This window comes from Halichondria panicea, chromosome 13, assembly GCF_963675165.1.
Source record: "Halichondria panicea chromosome 13, odHalPani1.1, whole genome shotgun sequence".
NCBI classification, from domain to species: domain Eukaryota; kingdom Metazoa; phylum Porifera; class Demospongiae; order Suberitida; family Halichondriidae; genus Halichondria; species Halichondria panicea.
In genome coordinates this window covers 5,688,922-5,716,559 of record NC_087389.1, presented here as the reverse complement: position 1 = coordinate 5,716,559, position 27,638 = coordinate 5,688,922, and the positions used below count along the sequence as shown (strand labels likewise).

Here is a 27,638-nt window from a genome sequence, read left to right as displayed (position 1 = left end):
AGGTATAGCTAGCTATAGTGCTTGCAAACTTCCAGTTCCAAGTCCATGTCCAGCTTGCTGCAGGCAAAGTTTTACTAGTCGTAGACCTCTGCGTGGGCAGTCCAACATCTCTAGCTCAGTATGCCCACGCTCATTTTCACCCTTCTACCACCCTTCTACCCTCACGCGACTTCCCGATACAGGCTCTCCTTTTTCCTAACTTTACGTCTATTTCTTTCTTTATTCCTCCAATTAATACCGTATTTTATCTCATTGAACGAATAATACAGTATTTTATCTTATTGAACGATTGTGATAAAGAACAGAAAAAGGAGAGCCTGTGTAGAGGCTACATTATGACAATACAACTTGATAATTATAATGAAAAATTTTAAATTCTACACCACTGTTTCTTTCCCAGTAATTATAACAATGTTACTCTTCAGCTTCTTTCGATTTATTTCAGCTAATCGAACATGATAGAAATAAACACTGGAGAAGATGAGGACGATAATAAGCGTGGTTAGGGTAAACCCCAGTCTAACTCCACTGTTGGCCGTCCGGTTGCATGTGGTTGTGCTGATGGTCGCATTAGCAACAATAGTGTCACAACTGAACGCACAATCGAGAGGCTGGAAATTATCGGCCAGTAAATAAAAGGGAAGGCAAATAGTGACAATAAGAATCATGCCGATAGTTACCAATTGATTGAATGACTTGTCGATGTATTCTTTGTTGCTATTTAAATTCGTGTCCAAAGCAATTGATTAACTCGCTAGCAATTCCCAGTAGAACACAAACGGACAGGAAAACTGAGCTTGCAGCAACTTCAGTGCTGCTGCAGAAATCAGTGGATTGTGTCATCCCAACAATAGCCGAGTAGATGGTGTTGATCTTGATAAACATCGTGATCAAATCAAGCGCGCGCAGTGTACCAATCAGGTGATCTTGTTTTCTTCTCATTTTGTTGTTTTCTCTTCAGCAACTTTAACAACTTTTCAGCACTGACGGAACTATCTGAAAATGATTAGAGACGTTCCCAAAGAGAAAGCAGCTGCTATTTGATTATCGAGGACGCATTGAGAGTCACAACCTAACTCAATTCTCCAGCTGTTGATAATACTTGTGATAATTATTGTTGCCATAGAAAAAGAAAAGCACTCCTATAATTTCAAGGAGAGATGTAATAAAACTGACTGGATTTTTTCTAGCCTCGAATCCACGCCGATTAAAATACGGCCTGGTGTTCATTGCAGGGGTGTTAGTGCACATGCGCTAAATTTATTGTTGATAATAAAACGGAAAATAAACAAAATGAGAATACCTTAAACCGCATGGTTCGTAGGAAAAATACATTAAAACAACAGAGAGCTAGAGATGGCTGCCCAGGCCTCTCACAAGTGTCACTGGCAGCCGACGAGTAATCGGCTCCGAGAAAGATATCCAAAGACACTAGTGGGGTAGGGGTTTCTCCCACACACACACACACGTACACGTAGCAAGACCACCATTAGCTAAGCGTCAGACCGTTGGAGCCGCTGGAAGGCGACTCTGTTTCCCCGTCCAGGACAAGAGTAATATAAAAACAAGAGAGTAAAAATTACTGTTAATTAATTTTGTTAGTCACTGCTTCATATCAACAAGACGTGCCGTGCCGCTGAGGGATCGGAGCAACGTTATACTCAAGCACCTTCTGTTGAGACTGCCAGTACTCAGCAACCCAACGGTAGATCTCTGTACCTGCAGAGTGTTATATAAAAAAAAAAACAATAATTAAATATAGCTGGAATTGAGTGCACACTACAGACTACGAGTGCCAGCACTCCTACTGATAAACAAGTGATTATTCAATTATTATTAATTAAGGCTTGGGCCAGGCTAAACCACATCAATCAGCTATGAAGCGATATTAACAAAAAGATCAGTGAAGGCCATACCAAAGTGCTAGACAAGTGGTTGAGTGAGGGGGTATTTGTAAAATCATTATACAAAACTGCGTAGACAGTAGAGCACATGTAAAGGCACTATGTTTTAACGTACAATTGTTCATGTATATTGTATCTCGTGTACATTTTTTAAGGAGACCCTCCAAATATGCAACACACTACATCTTAGGACATTATCAAAGTAGCACTTACTCAAGCAGTGTTGTTTTATATGCCGCGTCCTAAAATGATGTAGCCACTTATTGTAATACATGTAGTTCGTATTTTAAAGTGGCCTGGAATAGAGGCTAGTGGATTCCCTACAAGGACTTTTAAAAATAATGTTTCTGCCTCAAAAAGTAGCCACCCCTGGGGATTCGTAATATTTAAAAGCCTCAAATCGAATAAACACTGTAACCACTCTTGCTTACCACTTATACGCACAGTGTGCTTCGTCAACAGCGACTGCCACTACAGAGTCACAGAGGGGACGTTGGACCAAGAGCTGCTTCTACGCTTCTCTGCCAAGGAGTGCCTCGGGAGCACTATAGAGGAGAGAGAACCGACCCTCGGACACGTCACTCACACTAGCAAGGAGGTCCTTCTCGACATCTATGAAATGAAGGATCAGTGTTGACTGTAATAATGCACTAAGTTCAGGCCATTAATATCATCAGTTCCTAGATTCTTTAATATAGCTATCTAGATCTACATCTTTAATACCTTTGTTGCCAGACAATAATTATAACAGCAGAGACACCCTTCTTGATCTTCCGGAGGCCTGAAACCTGGTCTATTATCAGAGACACTAGTGGTGACAGCACCAGCACAACACTTCTCTCAACTCTTGTAGAGCTAGAGCTTGTCTGCTTCAGTGAGCAGTTGGAAGCACAAAGACTTGCCATAGCCCGTGGGGAACCAAACAAAGACATCATGATCGTCATACAGGTGGATGAGAGCCTCCTTTTGCTTTGGCTTCAGTGTGAGATCCTTTAGACCAACGCAACGAAGAGCATAAGCCACAGCTTCACAAAACTCAGTCGACGCCATTGATAGTAACACGGAACAAATTCCAAGTATTACAGCTAGCATTTACTAAAAGTTTTACTGGCGTGCACGATTACCCAGATTCTGGGTAATCGTGCAGCGCATGTGCACTAACACCCCTGCAGGCCGTATTTTAATCGGCGTGGATTCGAGGCTAGATTTTTTCTTGTTATTATTTTTCAAAACTTTTGAATCCAAATGGAGCTGATTGGACTCCTTGACACTGTCAGCGAGCTTGAGCACACTGTCAGAGAGCTTGAGGAGGACCAGGAAGTCTGTTATGACCATGACGAGCCCAGTGATGACGATTTTGAGACAGATCTGGAGAGTGATTCAGGTTTGTGTCATTGCACCATTAAATAGTGGTTGGGGAGGCAGCATTGTGATGCCCTAACGATATGTGGCCTCTTTTTGGCGGAGGCGTCATGTGCATGCCTTTTGTGGCTCCTCCTACATTGTGTGAGCCTCTTTTTGGCGTCGCCTTGACTGCAGTACTGTACTGTACCCTAACCCCCAGTTGTTAATGATATTCATAGCACCACACGCGTGCATTACGCCCACATATTGATATTCATGGTTGTTGTGGTTTGTTGGGCTCCTCCCACGAGCCTTTGATGTGGACGAGCCTTTTCCTCTGCTGTACTGTACCTATGTGCCCTAACCCCCCCCCCCAGTAGTTAATGATATTCATAGCACCACTAGTGTGTGATACGCCCACGTAATGACATTCATGGTTGTTGTGGTTTGTTAGGCTCCTCCCACGAGCCTTTGATGTGGACGAGCCTTTTCCTCTGCTGTACTGTATCTATGTGCCCTAACCCCCCCCCCCAGTTGTTAATGATATTCATAGCACCACTAGCATGTGGTACGCCCACGTAATGACATTCATGGTTGTTGTGGTTTGTTGGGCTCCTCCCACGAGCCTTTGATGGGGACGAGCCTTTTCCTCTGCTGTACTGTACCTATGTGCCCTAACCCCCCCCCCCAGTAGTTAATGATATTCATAGCACCACTAGCGTGCGGTACGCCCACGTAATGACATTCATGGTTGTTGTGGTTTGTTGGGCTCCTCCCACGAGCCTTTGATGGGGACGAGCCTTTTCCTCTGCTGTACTGTACCTATGTGCCCTAACCCCCCCCCCCAGTAGTTAATGATATTCATAGCACCACTAGCGTGTGGTACGCCCACGTAATGACATTCATGGTTGTTGTGGTTTGTTGGGCTCCTCCCACGAGCCTTTGATGGGGACGAGCCTTTTCCTCTGCTGTACTGTACCTATGTGCCCTAACCCCCTCCCCCCCAGTAGTTAATGATATTCATAGCACCACTAGCGTGCGGTACGTCCACATAATGACATTCATAGCCTGTCCCCCACCTGCACTGGCGAGCACTCTTGTGGTACTCTAATGATATTCATGCTTTGTTTCCGTGCAGATGCTGCAGTGGAGGATGATGACGAAATGGTCGATGGCATGGCTCCGACTCCCAAACGGAGGAAGCTGGCGAGGGACAATGGACTCCAAAAAGCTAAGTCCACAGGAAGATACCCCGTCTTTGGCGGTGTGGTCGGTCCTGTCGATCAACTTGATCCGTCTGTAACTCCATGCCTAGATTTTGTTAAGTTACTTTGGCCCGATAGTTTGTGTGAGTACATAGCCGAACAGACCAACCTGTACGCTAGGCAGTGTGGTGCTAAGGGTTGGTCAGCTACAAACAGTGCCGAATTGTGGGTGTTTTTGGGGATTGTACTAGAGATGGGCATTCATAGGCTCCCTGAAATTACGGACTACTGGTCCAAGGATCCCCTTTTAGGTGTACAATGTGTGAGCAATGTAATGTCGCTCAAAAGGTTCCAAAGTTTATGGCGGTATCTGCACTGTGAGGACAATACGTCCATCACTGATGCACGTAAGGTAACTAGCAAGCTAAAAACTGTTTTAGAGACTCTTAAAGCCAACTACTTCATGAGGTATAATCCCAGTCAGGAGCTTTCCGTTGATGAGATGATGATAAAGTACAAGGGTCGTAAAAGCGGGAAAATTCATATGCCCAAGAAGCCTGTTAAACTGGGGTTCAAGGTATGGTGCTGCTCATGTTCATGCTGTGGGTATCTCTGTGTGTTTGATGTATACAGTGGTAAGCTCACCGATTCCTCTGGGAAAAAGATAGCTGTGAAAGGGCTTGTGAAAAATGTAGTCCATCGTTTACTCACTCCTTTTTATGGTCATCAGCATGTTGTGTACATGGACAACTTTTACACGTCCGGTCCATTGATAGAAGAGTTGGCTAAGCAAAATGTGTTTACTGTCGGCACAATTTTGAAGAATGCTGCTGGTTTCCCAGCAAGTCTTAAGGATGTGGTACTCGACAAAGGTGACTATACGTCCATGACTGTTGGTGATATTTCTTACTCTATGTTTAACGACCGTAGAGTTGTGTCCTTTGCAACAAATGTGTTCCCTGACCATATGCCCCACACTGTAATGCGAATGCACAAAGACGGTACCCTACGCTCTCAGAGTGTCCCCCCCTGTCTCCCTGCATATAACATGTACATGGGAGGAGTTGACAATACAGGGCGTATGAGGAAAACCTATGGGTACGATAGAAAGTGTCGGCGGTATTGGTTCAGGATTTTCTTTCAATTCCTTGACGTTAGTGTGAATAATGCATACATTCTATACAGGCACAACTGTGTCAGGGTGGGTTCAAAGGCCATGCCTTTGAAAGGGTTTCGATTGGAACTAATTCATAGTCTATTGGGTGTGCCACGTACTCGTAGCAGTGCCTCAGGTCTGGCCAGTCTAAATATCGTTTTCCCCCCATCACAGGGCGCACGTGTGAGTGCAAATAGTGTCGGAGTGTCTCGTGGGCGCTGTCAAGTGTGTGTTCGGGAGAAGATCCCTAGCAGAGAGCAGCAACACACTGCAATGGCATGTCCCCACTGTCGCATAAGAATATGCAAAGGACACTCTGTTATCGGACACACATGTGCTAGCTAATGTGCTGTGTGACTGATTTTTGTTAGATGGTACTCTCCTGGTCTAAATTGGCCTTGGAGAGGGGAGGAAAGGGGTATTATTTCAATGATTAATAAAATTGTGATAAAGAATTCAGTTGTATATGAGAGGCCCTAACCCACTCTGTTGTAAATTCTGTTGTAATTATGCAGAGATAGACATAATGGCCAATCGTTAACGGGCCAAATAATATAATCATACAGAGAACAAAGACAATAATGGCAGCTCGGGCACTTGCTACTCGATCACCCTTGGAGAGTGTGATGGTCTCTTGCAGGATGGTGTTGAGCATGTCCACCAATAGGAGTGACAACCTTGCTCTGAGCTATCGGACGCTTGCCCTACGTACATGAGGAGGGAGAGCTGTAGCTTAAGAAGACTATAATAATTATGCAGTAGTTTATAGGAGGTCATGCTCATATGCACATCCACTTTATAGCTTGTATATAATTATAATATAATTTATGCAAATCTTTGCAGTAGCCTGTAATTATATGCACTCACTGGCATTGCTATAATGTCTGGACTTAGACTGCATAGATTTAGAGCTGATCAGTTCTTTGCTTTTGCCTGGTGACAGTGACCTAAAATTGTTGTTGTGAAAAGAGAAAAGATGGTGTGGGTGATTAATCAGCACTCTACAGGAATAAGCCAGAATAAGGGCTAAGAAATACGGTGTGCATAATTATGGGTGAGCCCCACCTATCCGTGCAGTTTGGGGAATTCCCTTACTTTAGAAAACAAACAACGCCTTTCTTTGTTGAACAAAGCCCAAATACAAGTTATTAAAAATGAAAAGGTGCTGATGCTTCGGTTGAGATGTCCAAGCTACATAACATAAAGTTTTATACACATGATAAACAATTTAATTTTGCTGCATGCAAAAACTCAAGGTGTGGGTAATGAATGTCCATCATTGTTGTTAAAAACGATCTATACCAAAAGTTCAAGTCTGCATTAGCAGAGCCTTGCAACCACCTATAGTATCCATGTTGCAACTCTCTTATAATTATTGTCATTGTCATTGACTTTTGAGAGACAATTAATTAGTGGGAGGGGGAGGGGCTGGTGTTTTATTCATTTCCCTCTTAGGCTAAAGGGAAATGAATTAAACACCAGCCCCGCCCCCTCCCTCACTACTTCTGACTTTTGACTTTTGAGTTTTGCTGGTGCCTGGATCAGAAATGAAAGAGAAAAGTATTCAAAGCAAGAATGAATACAATACTGAGTGCAGGCTTAAAGAGTCTATCTTCCTGTAAGTGATGCTTGTGAGCAGCACTATTACAGTATTTATTGTTCTCCAACATAATTATAACAAATTGTTGTCCCCTGTTTCAGGTGTGTTGTCAGATGAGGCTGTGTGGTGAGTAGCTCTATCACAAGTCAGTGGAGGACCAGGAGAGGAGCATCCTAGAGAATGCTGTAGGTTCATACCGTAAGATCTCGATTTAAAGCGACACTTTTTAATAATTACGAAGCCAGAGGTCGCATCTTTTGGAGATTGAAAAATTATATTGAAGCCCTGGTGTCGCATATTTAGAGGGTCGCATCTAATTGGAGGTAACTTTACAGAGTCTACTTGCCTCGATTTCAGGCCGCTTAAAAACACTGATTTTCCAGTGGGCTACAATCGAGGCTAGGGAGTGGCTACATTTACCTCTATTTAGAACGCGACATTAAAAAATAATTATCAACGTAGCTGTCGCTACTTTTAGAGGTCAGAAAATTGCTGAAGCTCCTGGGTGTCGCATATTTGGAGGGTCGCCTTAAATCGAGGTCTTACGGTAGTATAATTTTATTATGTATATAAAAAAAATTATAATCATTATGGCCGTTCAACAATCCCTATAATTACTCTATACATTTTGTCCATCTTGAGAGCAGTGAAAACTCATCTAAAGACATTTGTATTTGAGGGCACTACTCTGAACCTGCGGCCATCGTGCTTTGTCTGCATCACCATGAACCATGAACCCAGGTTATGCTGGCCGCTCTGAACTACCAGACAATCTAAAGGTAACTATCGGTACTTTCTATTTAGCCTCTATGCATTTCAATATTTCTCTCTGTAGGTGTTGTTTCGTACAGTGGCCATGATGGTGCCAGACTATGCCATGATTGGAGAGATCTCTCTCTACTCTTATGGTTTTGTGGATGCTCGTAATCTGGCCGTCAAGATTGTCATGACCTATTGACTGTGTTCAGAGCAACTCTCCAGCCAACTCCATTTTGACTATGGTGGGTACAACCCACTGTACTGTATACTCGACCTACTCACTATTGCACACTGTACGCATGCGTGCAGTCCAGTCAGTGTTGGTGGCAGCCGGTCATCTGAAACTAAAGTACCCTAACGAACATGAAGACGTGTTACTGCTCAGATCCATCATGAACGTCAACCTACCCAAGGTATGGTACTATAAGCTAGGAGAGGCCTACCGTATGGCTAGAATATTTGCCGGTAAAAAATCTTTGCGATCTAACTATTCCCCTACCAAATTTTGGATTTAAACAAATCATAGCTTTCAGAAAATCCCCCAAAATTTGAAATTGCAACTAAAGTTATGGCCGTTTAAAGAGCCCCAGTACCACTTGTACTTTCTAAGGTCATGTTGTAGTGGAATTTAAAGTGTTTAACAACCTCCCTCCTATATACAATATCATTGCTATTCATCTACCGTAGTAACCCCCCCCCCACACACACACACACACACACACACACCAGGCAAGACCAAAGTCCTAGAGGTACATGTACTAGCTGACACACTCACACTAATCAATGAGAGGGGACAGATGGAAGAGAACAATACTGGCTATAGAGTCATCAACCCCAAGGCTGTCACTAAGGGTCAACTGTTTGTCAGTTTAACCCTGTGTCACACGAGTGGACTGATGGTGTGGTAGCCAACACATTCAGGTGAGCCTAATCCTGTGCATATATAGTTGCGCTCTATTGTAACAAAAGCACAAGGCTATAGCTTTTCAACAATTCAGCTGTTTTTGGTAGCCTGTAATTTTTGTCAAATCTAATTGCTAGCTCTGAGAACAACCTTTCCAATGGTGTGCTTACATGTAGATGTAAGTTTTGTGATTAGTAGAAATCCTGCAATTTTAGCAAAAGCAAAGTATATAATAGCCTTGCGCTTTTTACAGCCATTTTGATAGCTACGTACGTATCATTGCGTGATTGATGAGTGCTTATATCTGTGTGTGTAGGGAGTTTGCACCTGCACAAAATGATGACCGTAAGTGGGTGGTGTTTGATGGTCCTATAGACACTCTGTGGATGGAGTCCATGAACACTGTACTGGATGACAACAAGAAGCTGTGTCTCATGTCGGGGGAGATCATTCAAATGAGCAACTGTATGAACCTCATCTTTGAAGCAGATGATTTGTCACAAGCCTCAGTGAGTCTACATAACACCACTCTTGAATTGCGCTTGGTTTGGCTTAGGCTTGAATTGCGCTTGGCTTGCGCTTGGCCTGTCTTGGGCCCCGATTGGGCTTGGCCTGGCTTGGGCCCCGCTTGGGCTTGAATTGATTGGTCTATCTAATGATGTGCTTAGATCAGTGAGTGCTGTACTATTGTACCTAATAAAGAGATGTTAGAATGCAGCTGTTTTACAAGCTACAAGTTTCATGGGTTCCTTTGTGAACCCAACAACTACTGTTACTTCCTTATAAGGCTTATTAGTTACCACAACATAGTTCGGGGAAGCCTAACAACTTTTCTACATGTAGAAACTATCTAAAAACTCGATCTCCCTTTTAATTAATTTTTTTATCAGCCTGCCTGTTTCTGGGTCAATCCTCGAAAACCTCAAACATTTCGTGCCTCGAAAATAACCAACCGGTATCTGAAAACTCCCTCTCTTAATTTTTATTTTTTACTGGTCCATGAATTGTTGATCAAAATCTGTCATATAATTTGTAACCTTCACACACTCCACACACACACACACACCCTCACACACCCTCACAGGATAGTGAAGAGGATCGGAGCTGATACAAGAGAGCTCTTGTCTGGCAGGACAGACCCAACAGCTGCAGGCAGGACTACAGGTACAGTGAGTGCTACTAGGTGTTCACTATCAGCTGTTTGCACAGACCTTGCTAAATACTAAATCATTCACTTCATTACCACAAACCACCATACAATGTTGCTATGCAAATAGTATAAATACATGTACATGCATGTAGTATAGTTATAAATAAGAAGAGCAATGATGGCTTCTAGAACTAGACTATGGGAACTCATAGAACACTGGGGATCTACCAATTAACGCTTTATGCTGAGACTTGCATGCTGTTCAGCCTTCACACTGCTTTCCATACATGCAGTGGACAGATTAGTAGCTATACAGGTATATCTGCTGGTATATGCAAGCTAGTCCCAGCCCATTCTCTACTTCAAATTCTCACCATAAAATTTGTATGTGAGTTTCCATACCACCAAGAGTAGATAAGAGCATCTACCATTGATACCACCTTATAGCGGGGAATTGTCGAGGGTCTAATTTTATCTCACAGAAAATATTAGCCCTAAAAAGTACCATACAAGTTCTGGAAGCCATCATTGCTCAGGATGTTGTTAGAATAGCAACATTCTATGGTGATTTTGTGGTAATGATAAGATTTTAGGATTAGGCTATGCAAACAGCTGTAGTACTAACTAGAAATAATTATTTGTCCTTTGAAATACCATCTAATGATGTGTTTAGAGATCAGTGATTGCTTTTGGGCCCAAATATTCTAGTGTACTGTAGTACACGCCCACACACACACACACACACACACACACACCGTCTCCCTGTTAGTCTATATACGCTAGGCTATTCTAGTGCATACCTCAGTAACACATACTAATGGATACCACTGCCTACCTGTAGATTCCAACATATGATTATTATAAGCCGTGTCTACATGTACAGTCATGTATGTACTGTTACGTATGTTCAGACATTAATTAATTAATGGATCCCACCCCCCCACACACACACACACACACACACACACACACACACACACACACACACACACACGCACGCACACACACACACACAGAGGATGATATTCTGCCAACAGTGCACTTCACAAAGCACCCAGCTGCCCTCCTAAGAAGTTGGTCAGAGTCTGTGACAGCTGCTTCCTGGACTTGAACTGAACATAATTTACACACTTTGTTTTTGTATAATTATACCTCATTCATTGTGTTGTCCTCAAGTGATCATTTGATACAATTATTGACTGTGGTCTACAATTTTAGTACATGAAGCAATCAATCTCTTTGCTGGGAAATTCCCTTACATAATTGGCTGCTGTGGGAAAATCCCTCATTTAACCTACAAGCTACGCCCCTCTTTGTTGAAACAGCCCTTGAAACAAACAAAGAACTAATTTGAGATTGATAATGGCTGAATCTACAACACTGAATGCTGCTAGTTCCCCACAGTTGACAGATGGACTCACTTATGGGGAAAGGGTATGATATGCACATGATAGATAGATACTCAATGATCAGTGCATTCTCCTAGTGCCTAGATGTACTTGTTGACCACCCATAAACACACTTGGCATCATTCATTCATCACAGTATAGTGCCTACACTCTACCCTGTCAGTGTGAGGTGTTTTATCTCATGTTGTTGTTCTCTCCACATGTACCACTCTCTCTGGATGGACAACAGATTACCATTGAGGTACGTTGTGTGCAATCACATTCTACCAAGCTGACATGCTTGTGCTCTGAGCACTTGTTGTTAGGAGGTAGACAGTGTAAAGAAGAGCACATACGGATAACTGAATGTGATACTATTCCTTAATTGAGACCAGTAGATCTACTCATATAGTAGTACCTGAAAGTATGCATGGTTAATCAAGTGTTTCAGTCTGCATGTTTGGCTGTCCACAATTGTTTCCCCTCCCCTGTGTCATGCATCACCAGTGTACTGTATCACTGCACTAATGTTCTCTTCCTTCCATTTCATGCATCTCCACCTCACCTTTGACTGACCCTCTGAAACAACAGGCTGTAAGTTGGTGTGTGTTGTCAGAGTATTTAGTGTCTGTTGCATATTCTGTGATGTTTCTACTTCCCCATTATTACTCTTGTGTGTGTGCAGTGCCATAGTGTTATATAGGGAAATATTTAGTATGATCAGATTCAACCTCGTAATCATTCATTTACTATCTTCCCACGTGTTTGCCCTGTGGACTCTCCCTCTCTGGATCAACAGCATGTAAGTTGTGTTTGCACGTGTACACTTATTTTAATGGTTACTATAGGAACTCCTACACTAATTGTAGGAAATCGTAAAATGTCTTTGCCTTTTAATTTGCATATTGCCAACTTGGTATTAGCCGAGGCCCACAAAACTTATTAGGTTGTACTTTTAATACTTTTGTTGGTTCATAGAATATGCATCTCAAGTTGGTACATTATCGTGTTTGTCTCTTCCCATGCACACACTCATTCCTATGTTGGACCTCACACTGATTTGGACTACTGTAGGAGGTGAGCTTCTTATGGGTACTCAATGTCCACACACTAAAATGGTTCAGCTGCAATGTGTACGGATGTACTGGTTACCTAGCATGACTAGTGTGTCCCTTGTCCTCTAGAGCTGACCCTCTCCCTCGTATAGGGTAGACCACGGCTACGAGGACGATATCAGCCTCACAGTTTGTGGTTACCCCAGGTGTAGGCCAGGGCACATTACACATGCTCCAAACTTGCCCAAAATGTTTGTACTGACTAACTTTCCTAAATCTGCATGTACGTAAATTTCTGAACAGTAACCTTGTAATATTCGTAGTCCCATTATTTTTACGCACAATTTAGAAATACCACACATGTACATGCATTGTGTACATTGTGTACATGTAAATTCCCCAACTAATTAAGTTCTTGGTTTCTCAAGATTGTTCCAAAGAGCTTTAATGTGCCAGGTCTAGATGTATTCCACTTGTTGCTATGTGTAGTCAGTCCCATACACACCAACTGATCTGATGTCTTGTATGTGTGTTAAGATTAAATCTCTCCCTCACATGTACCGTTTGATGTCTCTCAGGGTACCATTAAGGTATGTTGTGATTGTGTGTGTGTCTCATGGAGTGCTTGTGTTGTATTGTACGACAAACAAAATCATATGTATCAAAGTTATACATGTAAGATGCTTGTTGTACCGTTTACCGTCTCTTCCACTGACCCACCCACTGACCCTTCCATTATCTGCCATTGCTAGTACTAAGTACCTGTGTCTGTACTAGCCAGTGACTACTGAGTTACTACCAGTGTGTTCATATCCCTCTCTCCTAACATGTACCCTCTGTGGACTGTTACTCAACAACAGGCTGTGAGTTTATTATTGTCAGTGTGCGCTAGCTGAGCATTATATATTTAATGGCAAACTAGACTGACTTGTGTACATGTACTACTGCATGAAGGCAGAAATTGTGTGGCTTTATTTAGGATTGGTACTGCTCTTGATAGTTTCATGCTGTACAGACGTGTACTTGCAATAATTGATGTATACATGTGTGAATGCATTCGTGTATTTGAACATGTTCATTTCTCTACATGTCCGTGTCCTACTACTTGTTAATGTGACTACTGCTAATGATTACTGGAACAACAGAATGTAAGTTACAGTATACAGACATGTATGAATGCACTCACTGCTCCTACCATCATCCCCCTCTCTCTGTTTCCATGTGTGTCTTACGCTGGTGTCTCATTGGACTAAACAGAAGGTGAGCGGGACACTGCACTGACTTGTGACTGTACTTGTGTCAGTAATGTTTGAGTTGTACGTATGAGAACATGCCGTGTAATATAAATTATTGACATCATAGTGTACAGGTTTGTGATTATATTCTTTTCTCTCCCTACATTTCCATGGCTACTGAATATCTGGAACAATAGAACGTGAGTCAAACAATGTTGGCAACATACCGTACACTTCATGTGCATTCAGTTTGTATAGTCTCATATCCTTACCTGACCCTCGTAGCTACACCTATAGACAACTCATAATGTGTGACCACAAACACACAGTCTAATCACTCTTGTCTTGTTCACCTTGTCCAGTGGAAGGCTAAGGAGGAAAGTGAACTGAAGAGTCACGAGACGGTGAGTGTTGACAGTTGCACTTACTACTCTCGTGGTAAGAGTGGTACACGTAGTCTAGCAGAACGACAATGTGTGTACATGTACTGTCCATTGTATGATGAATGGTTGCTTTTTGTCTACCTTTGTGTATGTTTTATAAGTCCACTTTTACTGATTGAATAGGTTAGTGGTTGCTGACCTTTATATTTTGTTATGTGGATTGTACGCAATTTGTTAACCTTATAACGTGCAGTAGTGATTTGTATCAGCTGCATGTTCTATTTGGTGGAATGTTCATTCAGTCGTATATATATTCTTTACTCCCCCCAGAGAAGAGCTGCCCTCCAACAGAAACTGTCTGGTGACATCACTGACCAGGACCGGAGACAACTGCAGGGAGAGCTGGAGGTGGTGGAGGGGGAAATCAAGAAGTGTGTCTCAAAGATACAGGCGTATGAGAGGTTGATACATAATACGGAGAATGAGATTGCTAGGATACGAGGACGAGGAGAGGAGAGGCGGAGACAGGAAGGTGAGGGGAGCAAGGAACTTTATAGTACAGTGAGTGTTGATGCTCATAGTTGCAATCACTCGTACCTGTAGCAACTTGCCAAATTAAAGTTTCTGTTTCGTTCGCATATAGTACCATATAACTGGAATATTTGGTGACTGAGGAATTTGACTGTACCACCTGTGCATGGTTTAGTGATTACTGTGTTTACATTATCAGCCTTGATTACTATGAATATGATTAGTGGTTTGATATTGCAAGCTTGATTGCACATGCACAAAAACAATTGTTTTGCTTATCCAGCTATGAGATGAGCACCCCTCTAGGCCTTATAGTATAAGCTAAAGTGGAGCTATTCATAAGCAGTGAGCAGCACTAGGTATTCAGATTGAGCTTTTGTACGTTTAGTGACCACACCTGTCATGCGCAGGAAAGTGGGTGTGGCTTCCTGTGCTTGGGCGTTCAAATGTTTTCCGCTCGCTCTCAGTACCTTCCTAGCTACTGCATTTCCCACTGGCTTGTGCAACAGAATCAGCACAAATGCAGAGACTATAATTATATGCAAACAGAACAGAAACGTTAATTTGTCCTCTACCGTGACTATAGTTATTAGTAGACTGTACGTATAAAATCCATTGTACAATGTTTGTAATCCCGCTCTGCATTTTCCAATTATTTACGAGGAAAGTTAAAATGTTTTTGCTCTCAGTACCTATATATTGCAAGCTTGAGCGCACATGCACAAAAACAATTATTTTGTTTGTGCAACAGAATCAAACTGAAGTGCATACCCTCGGTGTTAGTTTGAGGTCTATACGTTTACAGCCTCGAGTCAAAGTCACGTGTATATCTAGGCCAACTTGCAGTGCAGTTCATGCTTTTTAGCTTTTGCTCGACAACAAAGCTTTAACCTTTAATATTATAAAACCTTGTTGTGTTGAGGCTATCCATGGTACCAATACAGTGCTATCACATCCGGGTGAGTATAGACTCATATCCACAGACACACAGATTGACTACTATAGCCCGTGGAGTGCCTCGGGTTAACAAACGCATCATAAACTTTAATCTGTCCTCTACTGTATACATGTAGTGTGTACGTACAGCTGTTGTTCGCTGTCTCAATGTTTCAATGTTGGTAATCCCGCTCTTATTAAACTGTTGGCTTCACCTCTTTCATTACCTTAATAAGGTTTGTATGCAACCACTCAAATCATGGATTAATTGCACAAGCACATGCGTAGACTTAATCTATGATTAGCCCGCCTAGCCTTGGTCAACACACACAAATTACATTACTACAAGTGTGTTTGACATACCTGACATGTATTTATATGGTGTGTATTAGTTGCTTACTCCCTTCCATGTGGTCCTGGTTTGATCAAGCTAGAGCATTGTTCCTTTGACTATATTCCACACACTGTGGTACATGTGTTATAATTAATTATGGATACTGTTTATCGGACATTGCATCAATATATGCGCACATACATGTACAGTCACTGTGATTGAGTGATTGGGTTGGTAACGTTGTACTGTGTACTTAGTGACATCATCATGTTAATTCGCACATTCCTGTAATGATCAGCCACATTCCCTGTCATTGGTGGGTCACTCACTTAGCAAGCTTTAAAGTTTTATGTACGTACAGCTGCTGTATCCATTGTTTGTAGCAGATCGATGCCGGTATTTCCATTAAATGCTTTTCTATTGTATAACTAGAGCTACCTAGTTGCCTTCCACACTCAATGTACTCTATTGTACATGCACCAAGTTACGTATGATTTGATGTAATTTTGTTTACAATACAACATGTATGTGTGATCACAAGTACTGTTATTGTATTGTGTTTTCACACTGTCTTGGTTGCGCAGAATGTCAATGCAATTAACCCTGAGGCGTGTGGGAGACTTTAACATCAAAATCTGAAACACTAATAACTTGTTTTGTTGAGGCTATATCCAAACCAATGGACTACCTAACCTGTAGGGTTGATTATGCCAAGCCAATTGACAGACTACCGTATAGCGGATAATTTTTGTGGGGTAATTAAAATATTCGTTATTATTTTCGTGGGCAAGCTGACCTAGGCGTGGTTGACCAGAACGCATGCAATGCAGTGCAGGCAATGGACATTTTGACTCACGAACATCACCGTGTTCGATTTGAACGAATTTTTACCCCACGAAAATTACCCGCTACGCATGCGAAAGATAATAATAATTATTTGGTGAACATTTTGAATTGATTCCTATGAGCTAGCTTGTACAGTGCATGGTAGCTATAATTATAGCTGGTGATATCTATCTGGAAGGACTCTCTGGGCATGCTGTTACCTTGTCTGATCATGCTGAGAGAATGTGAGACGTCCTTTTGTTCCAAGTTCCTTGTCAATATGTATAATGATATGAATTTAAAGTGAACTGTAAATTGAACTGAACATATATAATCATGATATATCCGGTTACTGGGTGGGGCTAGAATATAACTGCATTATAGGCGCATTCTCGAATATAAGTAGCTATTGACCCCATGCATGAGCGCATGCGCTAATAATCCAGTTTCTACGATAGTCTTGTCACCTAGCTGTGAAGTATTGCATCTAGTTAGTTACATTCACACATCCTGTTTAGAATCTAAGCGGTTGTTTGATGAGGGGATGAAGCACGGACACGTCTTGGTCAACATTGTCAACATGCTCGTGTTTGGACCGGCGGGAACAGGGAAGACCAACCTCAAGCACCTGCTAACTAACAAGCCCCCTCCACTGCAGCGAGACAGCACTCCTTGTATGGAAAAGCCAGTACGCATTCGACCTGTGTCCAACGCAAAATTCAGGTCAACTGGAAGAGGCTGGGAAGAGATGTCTCAGTCAAAACTGCGCAATCTACTAGCTCAAATCATCGCCAAGCTACCAAAAGAAAGCACTGATCCATCTACGGCATCAAGGGTTGCCGAAAGCTTGAAGAAGATGACCACAACCGAGCCAAGATCGATATCTGGTTCCGATGAGCAACTTTCTGATTCCGATGAGCCATTTTCTGATTGCAGTTCGAGCAACGATTCCGATGAAATTTCTGGCTCTGCAAAGTTGGACGAAGCCATCGATGAAGTGATAGCGAGTGTAGTGAGTGGTGTGGCAGAAGAGCTGAAGCCAGCCACACAGGGAACTGACCAACTGTCGAGCAGTTACCAGCAAGAAGGAGAACTGTTTGATTCCAACTGGGTGTACGTTACCGACTGTGGCGGACAACCCCAATTCCACGACATCAGCCCTCTCTTCATCAAGCACATTTCGGTGGCGTTGATAGTCCTGCGTTTGATTGACGAACTCTCCAGTTTCCCTTCTGACGAGTACTACAAGGATGGGCAACTTGTTGGTAGTCCTCATGCATCTCACATGACCCTCGGGGAGACACTTCAGAGTCTCATTCGATCCATTGAGTCCCATACCTCACAAGACAAGAAGCCAAAAATGATCTTTGTGGGCACATTCTTGGATCAGCTCAAGAGCTTGGATACTCTTAGCAAGAGGAATCAAGAGATTCTCGACATGCTGCCACCCGATATCAAGAAGCTATTAGTGTACAACGATCTTGCGTTTAACAATCTGATTTTTGATCTCAACACAATCAGCCGAAATGACGATTCACTGGCCACTGCCAATAGGATTAGAATAGCTATTGAGCGTTCTATTCCGCTACAAGTCAAAATGCCCATCTGGTGGTCCTTCTTGGATTCACTTCTCCAGAGTTTATCTGCCAGTCTCGAGCGAGGTGTACTAGGCATTGAAGAATGTCTTCGATTAGCCACTCGATTTCGTTATGCGCTCCAAGATCTTGAAGCTGCTCTGGTCTTCTTTGACAACGTGTGTATAGCGCACTACTATCCCTCCATTCTCCCCAACACAGTGTTTGTGGATGCCCAGATTCCACTAGACAAGATCACCGAGCTCTCACAGCACGCCATCTCCCTGAGGAATGCTGAAGTCAAATCACGCTCTACTCTAAGTACAAGAGGGATCGAGGCCGAATGGAAGAGATTTCGAGACGAAGGCATAATCAATTTAAAGTTCCTACGATTCTTTGAGAAGCATTACGTTAAAGGCATCTTTTCTCCAGAAGATATGCTGTTGATCATGAAAGAGCTTCTCGTGATTGCTCCCATTCCACTAGTGGAGTCCACTCTCCACCAAGCCGAGTTCTTCATGCCATCTCTACTCAAATCCATCCCACCTGCTGAGCTAGATAAAATCCGTTCCTCCTTCACAATAGCGCCCCTCGCTATCTACTTTCGTAGTGGGTGTATTCGCTCTGGAGTCTTTTGCTGTCTAGTTGTGGACGTGATCAAGAGGGTGGGCTGGAAAGTTTTGCTCCCTTCAGGCGAAACAAGCATTTTTGCTAAAAATTGTATCCAGTATGAAATCTCCGATCTCCCGTGTACCGTGACTCTGATCGACTCCTTCTCATATATGGAAGTGTATATCGACGTCCCTGTTTCTCTTCGCAATGAAGTATGCCCTATGATTCGAAACGAAATTTTGCACAGCATTAAATTGTCGTGTGCAGTGTTGCATTACAACAACGACACACCCAAGACAGCCATCTTTTGCCCATGCAAGAAGAGCACTGGCAAATTGCACCTTGCTGATGTGATCGAATGGAGTGGCTGTAAGTTTTGGAAGTGCTCCCTTCAGACACGTGTGTGGGGAGAGCTCAGTGATGAACATAGAATCTGGCTGGACAATAGCGAAGGTTCTGGTGAGTACAGTCGTTTTTTAAAATTGAAAGTTACCTTTTTGTTTTCCCCCTCAATTAGGTGCATCATCCTCTGTTACGGGAGACATGTGTACAAAGATGACATTGAGTGATCAGCAGCAACAATCTGGTAAGTACATGACATACATTGCTTTACTATCACTTATTAGATTACGATACTGAATAGTCATACTGTTTTTGCCTTCATGTAAATTGCAACTATAATTACAGTTTATCGAAAGTTCTGGTAGGTGCAGTGTTCAGCAATATTTTGTTTCCTTTTGTTATAGGTGAAGCCTCCTCTGTTACGAGAGATATGGATACTGAAAGAAAGAGAGATCAGCTGCAATACTCCGGTAGTTATGTAGCACTATACGTAAATATTTGCAGCTTTTATATTTGTGTACTATATTAGTATAACAAAGTATTTTCGTATCATTGTATTATCCCCCTCAGGCCCATCGTCCCCTGTAATGGAACCTGTGTGTAAGAAGATGAGAATGAGTAATCAATATACCAGTAAGGAATGTCTGTTGGGGTTCCATGTATAGTGGATAAGTTATTTTACTTGGTCATTATGTGCAAGCGAGGTATATACGTACAGTAGTGTGTTTGTGTGTGTGTGTGTGTGTGTGTGTGTGTGTGTGTGTGTGTGTGTGTGTGTGTGTGTGTGTGTGTAGACTGCTACAGCTGCTCAAGGATCGATCCAGTGCAAGTAACAGTTTCTATAGTCATGCTCTCTTGGATTTAAATTCATGGATTTGCAAAATACTGCTTCGTTCTCGAATTATGCCTAGTTTTGCTTACTTGGAATACGATCACAGCCTTTTCAGAAGAGCACGTATAAGCCAAACTTGTTCACCGAGTGTTGCTACTCTACTTAGTAGTTAGCTTGCACTAGAACGCTAGCTATTGGTAGCTGCAAGAGTGAGAAGAGAGCTGCAAGGCTCTGCTGATGCTGCCATTAATCTTATACTTAAACAATCGTGGTCGATGATTACCCATGCACTCTTTGAGTTTCCCTGTGATTTTGGACTCTGCTCTGGATTCTGCCTGCATGCAGCAAATTCATTAATGCTATTAGCAGCTTTATGTTTTGTAGCGTTGGCACCTCCACCGAGGCATCAGCACCCGCGGTGCTTTCATTACTGTAACAATTATTATAATTATGTTTCCCTTCAATTAGGAAAACCATCCTCTGCTACGGGAGATACTCTTATGAAGACTGAGAGAAAGAGTGATCAGCAATACTCCGGTATGTAGCCCCTTTATCTGTGAACTTACTTACAGACATTTGAAAGCTATAATATTATAGAAGCTATTAATTTTTCTTACTCTAACCAAAAGTATACCTAAAAACCAGTAAATCATGAATTATATACACTGTGGACATTTGTAGACCCATAAAGGATACCTAAACCATTTAACTTATGTAAGTCTGAGACCTTAGCTGTTTAAGGTTAGTCGATTATACCCACTATAACAATTTGCTGTTGTTCTTATTAATCCCCCCAAACCCACCACCTCGTGTTTCCATAGAAACATTTTTGTAGTTTGGTCATTCACCTACACAATGGTATCAGCACCATTTCTTAGAAAGGTTTCAATCAAAAGATAATTATCAACATTTAAGTACAGCCACTCACACAGTTGTGGTAATCTACTCTCTATAAGCTGCATGGATGCTGCACTGTAATTGTAAGCGCCAACTCAGACTTAACAGTGTCCTAAAAAATCTCCATTGGTTGCTGTTATGTCGCTTATAATATATATAGTATTATATATGTCGCGAATAATTACTTTTTGACCCAATATTTTTACTTGTTTTTCTTTGTTATGTTCAGGTGAATTGTCCTCTGTTACAGTAATGGAAGATGTGTGTAAGAAGACTGGAGTGAGGGACCAACAACTAGATCAAGAAATCCCTGAGAGTGACATCGTTCTAATCGCAGAGAAATTTCCTCACCTACTGAACGTGCACAAGGTAGGCAGTACTCTAAATCTTGTATCTACTTATCCTCCTGACATTTTGGCAAGGGGAGCAAATGGTGCACGTGTATGATATTAGGGTGTTGATGATATGTATATATTTAGAGGGTTCGTGACCCCAGGAATTCATTACTATATCTGCCCTGTTAAGAATATTGTTCACCAGAACCCCTCAATTGTATTCCCATTGAGTTTCCTCTAGAAGGTATTTCCGAGTGGCAATGAACCATCACTATAATGAAATCCCCACCAAATGAAACCTGTTGAGATTGTTGTTTTGTACAGGCTTTGACAATTTACGATCTACAACATGTTTACGAGAAACTTAAAAGTGCCAGCCCTCATTGGTTCGATCTGGGATTGGCTCTAGGTCTCAGTTATCCTGATCTCACCAACATCGATAGCAAGCATCGTGGCGATATTGTGTCGTCCTTGCGTGAAATGTTGGCCAAGCTCCTGAGTACACAACATGTAACATGGAGTCTCCTGTCAGATGGTCTCAAAAAGCCCACAGTGGAGCTCATCAATTTGGCTGACAGCATCACAGGTAACTGTTTGTGCTTTTTTTTTATTCGCCATTTTTATAGTGATTGATATAGACTACCACGAAAATTGTATTTACATTAAATTGTCATTTTAGTGATGTCTTTATTTCTTCATGCAGTGAATCAATCCACAACTCCAAACCTGCTCGATCGACTCAACCTCAACTCAGCCGACCGTGATGGTGTAACTGATGTCACACGTCGTTGTAGCAATCAAGCTGGAGTGGCTCATGCATTGAGAGTGTGGCAAAGAGTGAATCCTTCCAGAGCTACCTTTAGGGCCTTGGTGGAAATTACCATAGGACTGAGAAGAGGAGACACTGCTACAGACATTTGTAGATTCATTGTAGACAATACAGACCGAAACTGAAACTGAAACTGATAATTAACTGTTCTTTACTTTGATGTTGTTTGTGTCTCTGTAATTATAATGTGTGAGCTTATTATTGATGCTGTGCTTTTTACAATACATTGTTGTGGTAGAATGTGAAAAGTTGAACTGAGCATGCACAGTATGTACACGTACTTAGCAACGTTAACACCCACACAATCAACTCTGATTAGGAGTTGAAAGGATGTTTCAATATTACTTTTTAGTCAAAGACACCTTCAAATCTCAAAACAGGACTGAACACATGGACAGTAAGTTGTCTTATGCACACCGTAATTCTGGGCTCCTGGAGAGAGAGTTGTGGACAAGGCCTGGAGAAAAGACAGGTGAAAGCAGCTCCTTCATTATAGCACAATCACACCTACCCTAAACATTCTATGTTGTGTGTACGTTTCTTCAATGTCTGTATGTATAGTAATGATCATGTGATCCTCGTGTGCAGGTTTCCAGTGGTGGACATTGAGGTACCTACATACGAGCTGCCATTACCAGAGGGTGTGGGTGAGGAGAAACTTCACCAAGACAACCTGAGCCTCCATCAGATTGAGGAGACGTGGAGAGAACCACTACTCGAGAGTGAGCCCCCTAAAATCAGTCACATCTTAATTATATAAAGACAGTCGTGTTCATTTGACCTAGAGTGACCTTCACAGTGACCACCATCTAGCAGCCGAATGGACGACTGTCACTCAACTCAGGATGGAGGAGAGTAAGAGAGATCCACCAGAGGAACCATTTCGCTCCCTCTACACCACCAGGGAGTTGCTGTCAGGTGATGATAGTTGTTTTAATTGTAGTAGCTCAGTTTAGGGCTCTTTATTAATGTACATGTGTGTGTAACGTTAAACAATGCTCCTTTTATATAGCTTTCCAAAAGTGGTTGAAATTAGATCATTTGTAACAAGTTATGTACAAGCTCCTTCACTAATTGCTTTGCTTAGTACACAAGTATGAAGGCCTGCCTACACTGTACCTATACATGTATTGATTAATCCACTTTAATTGAGACTCTTGTTTTCTTGTTTTCTTGTTTTGTAAGCCTCCCTCAAGGTCAGATTTAGCCACACACACACACACACACACGCAGGATTATATTTTGCCAACAGTGCACTTCACAAAGCACCCAGCTGCCCTCCTCAAAGAAGTTGGTCAGAGTCTGTGACAGCTGCTTCTTGGACTTGAACTGAACATAATTTACACACTTTGTTTTTGTATAATTATACCTCATTCATTGTGTTGTCCTCAAATGATAATTTGATACAATTATTGACTGTGGTCTACAATTTTGGACATTAATTATTACTATTTGTCTGTTGTTCTATTGGTGCTATAAATTGTCATTGTCATAAGTTCTTGAGAGACAATTAATTAGTGGGAGGGGGCGGGGCTGGTGTTTTATTCATTTCCTTTCATAGGCTAAAGGGAAATGAATAAAACACCAGCCCCTCCCCCTCCCTCACTACTTTTGAGTTCTGCTTTGATGGTGCCACGAGGATCAGAAACTAAAGAGATTCAAAGCAAGAATGAATACAATACTGAGTGCAGGCTTAAAGAGTCTATCTTCCTGTAAGTGATGCTTGTGAGCAGCACTATTACAGTATTTATTGTTCTCCAACATAATTATAACAAATTGTTGTCCCTTGTTTCAGGTGTGTTGTCAGATGAGGCTGTGTGGTGAGTAGCTCTATCACAAGTCAGTGGAGGACCAGGAGAGGAGCATCCTAGAGAATGCTGTAGGTTCATACCATAAGATCGCGACACTTTTTAATAATTACGAAGCCAGAGGTCGCATCTTTTGGAGGTTGAAAAATTATATTGAAGCCCTGGTGTCGCATATTTAGAGGGTCTCATCTAATTGGAGGTATCTTTACAGAGTCTACTTGCCTCGATTTCAGGCCGCTTAAAAAAACTGATTTTCCAGTAGGCTACAATCGAGGCTAGGGAGTGGCTACATTTTTATACCTCTATTTAGAACGCGACATTATAAAATAATTATCAACGTAGCTACTTTTAGAGATCAGAAAATTGCTGAAGCTCCCATATGTCGCATATTTGGAGGGTCGCCTTAAATCGAGGTCTTACGGTAGTATAATTTTATATAAAAAAAAATTATAATTATTATGGCTGTTCAACAATCCCTATAATTACTCTATACATTTGTCCATCTTGAGAGCAGTGAAAACTCATCTAAAGACATTTGTATTTGAGGGCACTACTCTGAACCTGCGTCCATCGTGCTTTGTCTGCATCACCATGAACCATGAACCCAGGTTATGCTGGCCGCTCTGAACTACCAGACAATCTAAAGGTAACTATCGGTGCTTTCTATTTAGCCTCTATGCATTTCAATATTTCTCTCTGTAGGTGTTGTTTCGTACAGTGGCCATGATGGTGCCAGACTATGCCATGATTGGAGAGATCTCTCTCTACTCTTATGGTTTTATGGATGCTCGTAATCTGGCCGTCAAGATTGTTATGACCTATCGACTGTGTTCAGAGCAACTCTCCAGCCAACTCCATTCTGACTATGGTGGGTACAACTCACTGTACTGTATACTCGACCTACTCACTATTGTACACTGTAGGCATGCGTGCAGTCCAGTCAGTGTTGGTGGCAGCCGGTCATCTGAAACTGAAGTACCCTAACGAACATGAAGACGTGTTACTGCTCAGATCCATCATGGACGTCAACCTACCCAAGGTATGGTACTATAAGCTAGGAGAGGCCTACCGTATGGCTAGAATATTTTGCCAGTAAAAAATCTTTGCGATCTAACTATTCCCCTACCAAATTTTGGATTCATAGCTTTCAGAAAATCCCTCAAAATTTGAAATGGCAACTAAAGTTATGGCCGTTTAAGGAGCCCCAGTACCACTTGTACTTTATAAGGTCATGTTGTAGTGGAATTTAAAGTGTTTAACAACCTCCCTCCTATGTACAATACCATTGCTATTCATCTACCGTAGTAACCCCCCCCCCACACACACACACACACACACACACACACACACACACACCAGGCAAGACCAAGGTCCTAGAGGTACATGTACTAGCTGACACACTCACACTAATCAATGAGAGGGGACAGATGGAAGAGAACAAGACAGGTTATAGAGTCATCAACCCCAAGGCTGTCACTAAGGGTCAACTGTTTGGTACCCTGTGTCACACGAGTGGACTGATGGTGTGGTAGCCAACACATTCAGGTGAGCCTAAGCGTGTGCATATATAGTTGCGCTCTATTGTAACAAAAGCACAAGGCTATAGCTTTTCAACAATTCAGCTGTTTTTGGTAGCCTGTAATTTTTGTCAAATCTCCCTTTGAAATAGCTATATGGTATTGATGAGTGTGTGCTGATTGGTAGCAATGTGTTGTTGTTAGTTTGTTTGTTTGTGTATTGTTGTAGCACACGCTAATTGTGCGTATTGTCCGACTAGCTGTTCATGCGTGTGTGTATACCTAGTTATAGGTTGCTATTGCATTGCTTGTTCCTAGGACAACTTGTCTCTAATGTAGCGTATACGCTGGGTAAAAACAGACTCTTTTGGTTGTTAGCCTTGTGTCTCCATTGTACATGTATCTATTGTATCCATTGGAGACTTGATACTTTAATCAACTCAATTTGGTTGTAGGCTACACTTGACCTCTGACCTCCAGTCAGCACACACTGCTATTTGGTGCAGCTTTAGCTTCCCTGTTTTACAAGCTACAAGTTTCATGAGTCCCTTTTGTGAACCCAACAACTACTGTTACTTCCTTATAAGGCTTATTAGTTACCACAACATGTTCAGGGAAGCCTAACAACTTCTCTACGTGCAGAAACTGTCTAAAAACTCGATGTCCCTTTTAATTTAATTTTTTTACCAGCCTGCCTGTTTCTGGGTCAATCCTCGAAAACCTCGAAAATTTCGTGCCTCTAAAATAACCAGCTATTAAAACCATCTAAAACCTCCCTCTTAATTTTTATTTTTTACTGGTCCATGAATTTTTGATGAAAATCTGTCATATAATTGGTAACCTTCACACACTCCACACACCCCCACACACACTCCACACACCCTCACACTCAACACATACCTCACACACCCTACACCCCCACACACACTCCACACACCCTACACCCCCACACACCCTCACACTCCACACACACCTCACACCCTCACAGGATAGTGAGGAGGACCGGAGCTGATACAAGAGAGCTCTTGTCTGGCAGGACAGACCCAACAGCTGCAGGCAGGACTACAGGTACAGTGAGTGCTACCATAGATTGAATAGGGAGAGGGATTGGAAACGGAAGTTCCTCGAATTATATCCGCAATCGAGGCTGTGTATCTAGGCTAGATAGTACCTTCGAATGTCTGCTACTTATATTTGTACTAAAACTTGCACTTCCAACTGACACTTGAGACCATATAGGGTGGGACACAGTACACCGATGAGTTGCACAGTCTTAGCTATATTGGAAGCATTCTAGGTACATAAAGACTTCATAGCGTGACGAAGAACATTTTGTACCTCTAGCTATCTTCACAAAAGTCAAAATGTACTTTTCTTTTCCAACTGATGCTCATCATTAGGGGGCATGAGAATGACGTTTTAGGGGGGCTCTGAATATCTTGTAGTGATCATAATTCATGAAACATTGTTTCCCGCGTGTTGAGCAACCGTAACACGGATTGACATCAAAGGCTGTCTGGTGCCATGCTGCAAATTCAATCTAAAATGTCACCTGACGCTACTTCCGTTTCCAATCCCTATGTTAGCACAGACCTTGCTAAATCATTCACTGCATTACCACAAACCACCATACAATGTTGCTATGCAAATAGTATAAATACATGTACATGCATGTAGTATAGTTATAAATAAGAAGAGCAATGATGGCTTCTAGAACTAGACTATGGGAACTCATAGAACACTGGGGATCTACCAATTAACGCTTTATGCTGAGACTTGCATGCTGTTCAGCCTTCACACTGCTTTCCATACATGCAGTGGACAGATTAGTAGCTATACAGGTATATCTGCTGGTATATGCAAGCTAGTCCCAGCCCATTCTCCACTTCAAATCCTCACCATAATTTGTATGTGAGTTTCCATACCACCAAGAGTAGATAAGAGCATCTACCATTGATACCACCTTATAGCGGGGAATTGTCGAGGGTCTCGAAGATTAGCCAGAAAATATTAGCCCTAAAAAGTACCATACAAGTTCTAGAAGCCATCATATCTTAGGACTACATGTTGTTTGCTTATAATTATAGCAACATTGTATGGTGGTGTTGTGGTAATGATAAGGATTTTAGGGCACCCACACACACACACACACACACACCCCACACACAGACACACACACACCA

General features: G+C 42.1%; 3 protein-coding genes, 1 long non-coding RNA gene and 1 pseudogene across 5 annotated transcripts; 4 read left to right on the top strand and 1 right to left on the bottom strand.

Moving 5' to 3' along the window:
* Positions 1–1,238: 1,238 nt before the first annotated feature.
* On the bottom strand, positions 1,239–3,017 carry LOC135347030 (uncharacterized). The gene is made up of 3 exons (XR_010398205.1): positions 2,628–3,017; positions 2,336–2,516; positions 1,239–1,719 (listed from the first exon to the last, which is right to left on the bottom strand). It is a non-coding gene; the product is annotated as an uncharacterized LOC135347030 (long non-coding RNA).
* Positions 3,018–3,113: 96 nt separating this feature from the next.
* LOC135347006 (piggyBac transposable element-derived protein 4-like) lies at positions 3,114–6,064 on the top strand. Its single transcript, XM_064544815.1, has 2 exons — positions 3,114–3,288; positions 4,387–6,064. Exons 1-2 carry the CDS (start codon positions 3,150–3,152, stop codon positions 5,952–5,954), a joined length of 1,707 nt encoding a protein of 568 aa, XP_064400885.1. The 5' UTR covers positions 3,114–3,149; the 3' UTR covers positions 5,955–6,064.
* A 1,038-nt stretch (positions 6,065–7,102) lies between these two features.
* Positions 7,103–27,520, top strand: LOC135347025 (dynein axonemal heavy chain 12-like; annotated as a pseudogene).
* On the top strand, positions 13,271–22,378 carry LOC135347002 (uncharacterized). Of its 2 annotated transcripts, none has more exons than XM_064544807.1 (11): positions 13,271–13,900; positions 14,063–14,104; positions 14,414–14,615; positions 17,228–19,354; positions 19,413–19,481; positions 19,642–19,707; positions 19,808–19,870; positions 20,538–20,606; positions 21,217–21,335; positions 21,626–21,887; positions 22,005–22,378. In XM_064544807.1, the coding sequence occupies exons 4-11, from the start codon at positions 17,254–17,256 to the stop codon at positions 22,253–22,255; spliced, it is 3,000 nt and encodes a 999-aa protein (XP_064400877.1). In that variant the 5' UTR covers positions 13,271–13,900; positions 14,063–14,104; positions 14,414–14,615; positions 17,228–17,253; the 3' UTR covers positions 22,256–22,378. The 2 variants fall into 2 exon arrangements, with proteins under 2 accessions (XP_064400877.1, XP_064400876.1); XM_064544806.1 differs by having other exon boundaries at positions 21,196–21,335.
* On the top strand, positions 23,734–26,353 carry LOC135347021 (dynein axonemal heavy chain 12-like). Its single transcript, XM_064544840.1, has 4 exons — positions 23,734–24,584; positions 24,641–24,806; positions 24,862–24,977; positions 25,298–26,353. The coding sequence occupies exons 1-4, from the start codon at positions 24,537–24,539 to the stop codon at positions 25,313–25,315; spliced, it is 348 nt and encodes a 115-aa protein (XP_064400910.1). The 5' UTR covers positions 23,734–24,536; the 3' UTR covers positions 25,316–26,353.
* Positions 27,521–27,638: the final 118 nt, after the last annotated feature.

Bases quoted from the DNA above. Each gene is read 5' to 3' on its own strand.
- LOC135347006 (XM_064544815.1), top strand. From the start codon at position 3,150: ATGGAGCTGATTGGACTCCTTGACACTGTCAGCGAGCTTGAGCACACT. The intron at 3,289-4,386 runs GTTTGTGTCATT...GTTTCCGTGCAG, and splicing joins AGATCTGGAGAGTGATTCAG to ATGCTGCAGTGGAGGATGAT.
- LOC135347002 (XM_064544806.1), top strand. From the start codon at position 17,254: ATGAAGCACGGACACGTCTTGGTCAACATTGTCAACATGCTCGTGTTT. The intron at 20,607-21,195 runs GTATGTAGCCCC...TGTTATGTTCAG, and splicing joins GAGTGATCAGCAATACTCCG to GTGAATTGTCCTCTGTTACA. The intron at 21,336-21,625 runs GTAGGCAGTACT...TGTTTTGTACAG, and splicing joins ACCTACTGAACGTGCACAAG to GCTTTGACAATTTACGATCT.
- LOC135347021 (XM_064544840.1), top strand. From the start codon at position 24,537: ATGAACCCAGGTTATGCTGGCCGCTCTGAACTACCAGACAATCTAAAG. The intron at 24,585-24,640 runs GTAACTATCGGT...TTCTCTCTGTAG, and splicing joins AACTACCAGACAATCTAAAG to GTGTTGTTTCGTACAGTGGC. The intron at 24,807-24,861 runs GTGGGTACAACT...TGTACACTGTAG, and splicing joins CCAACTCCATTCTGACTATG to GCATGCGTGCAGTCCAGTCA.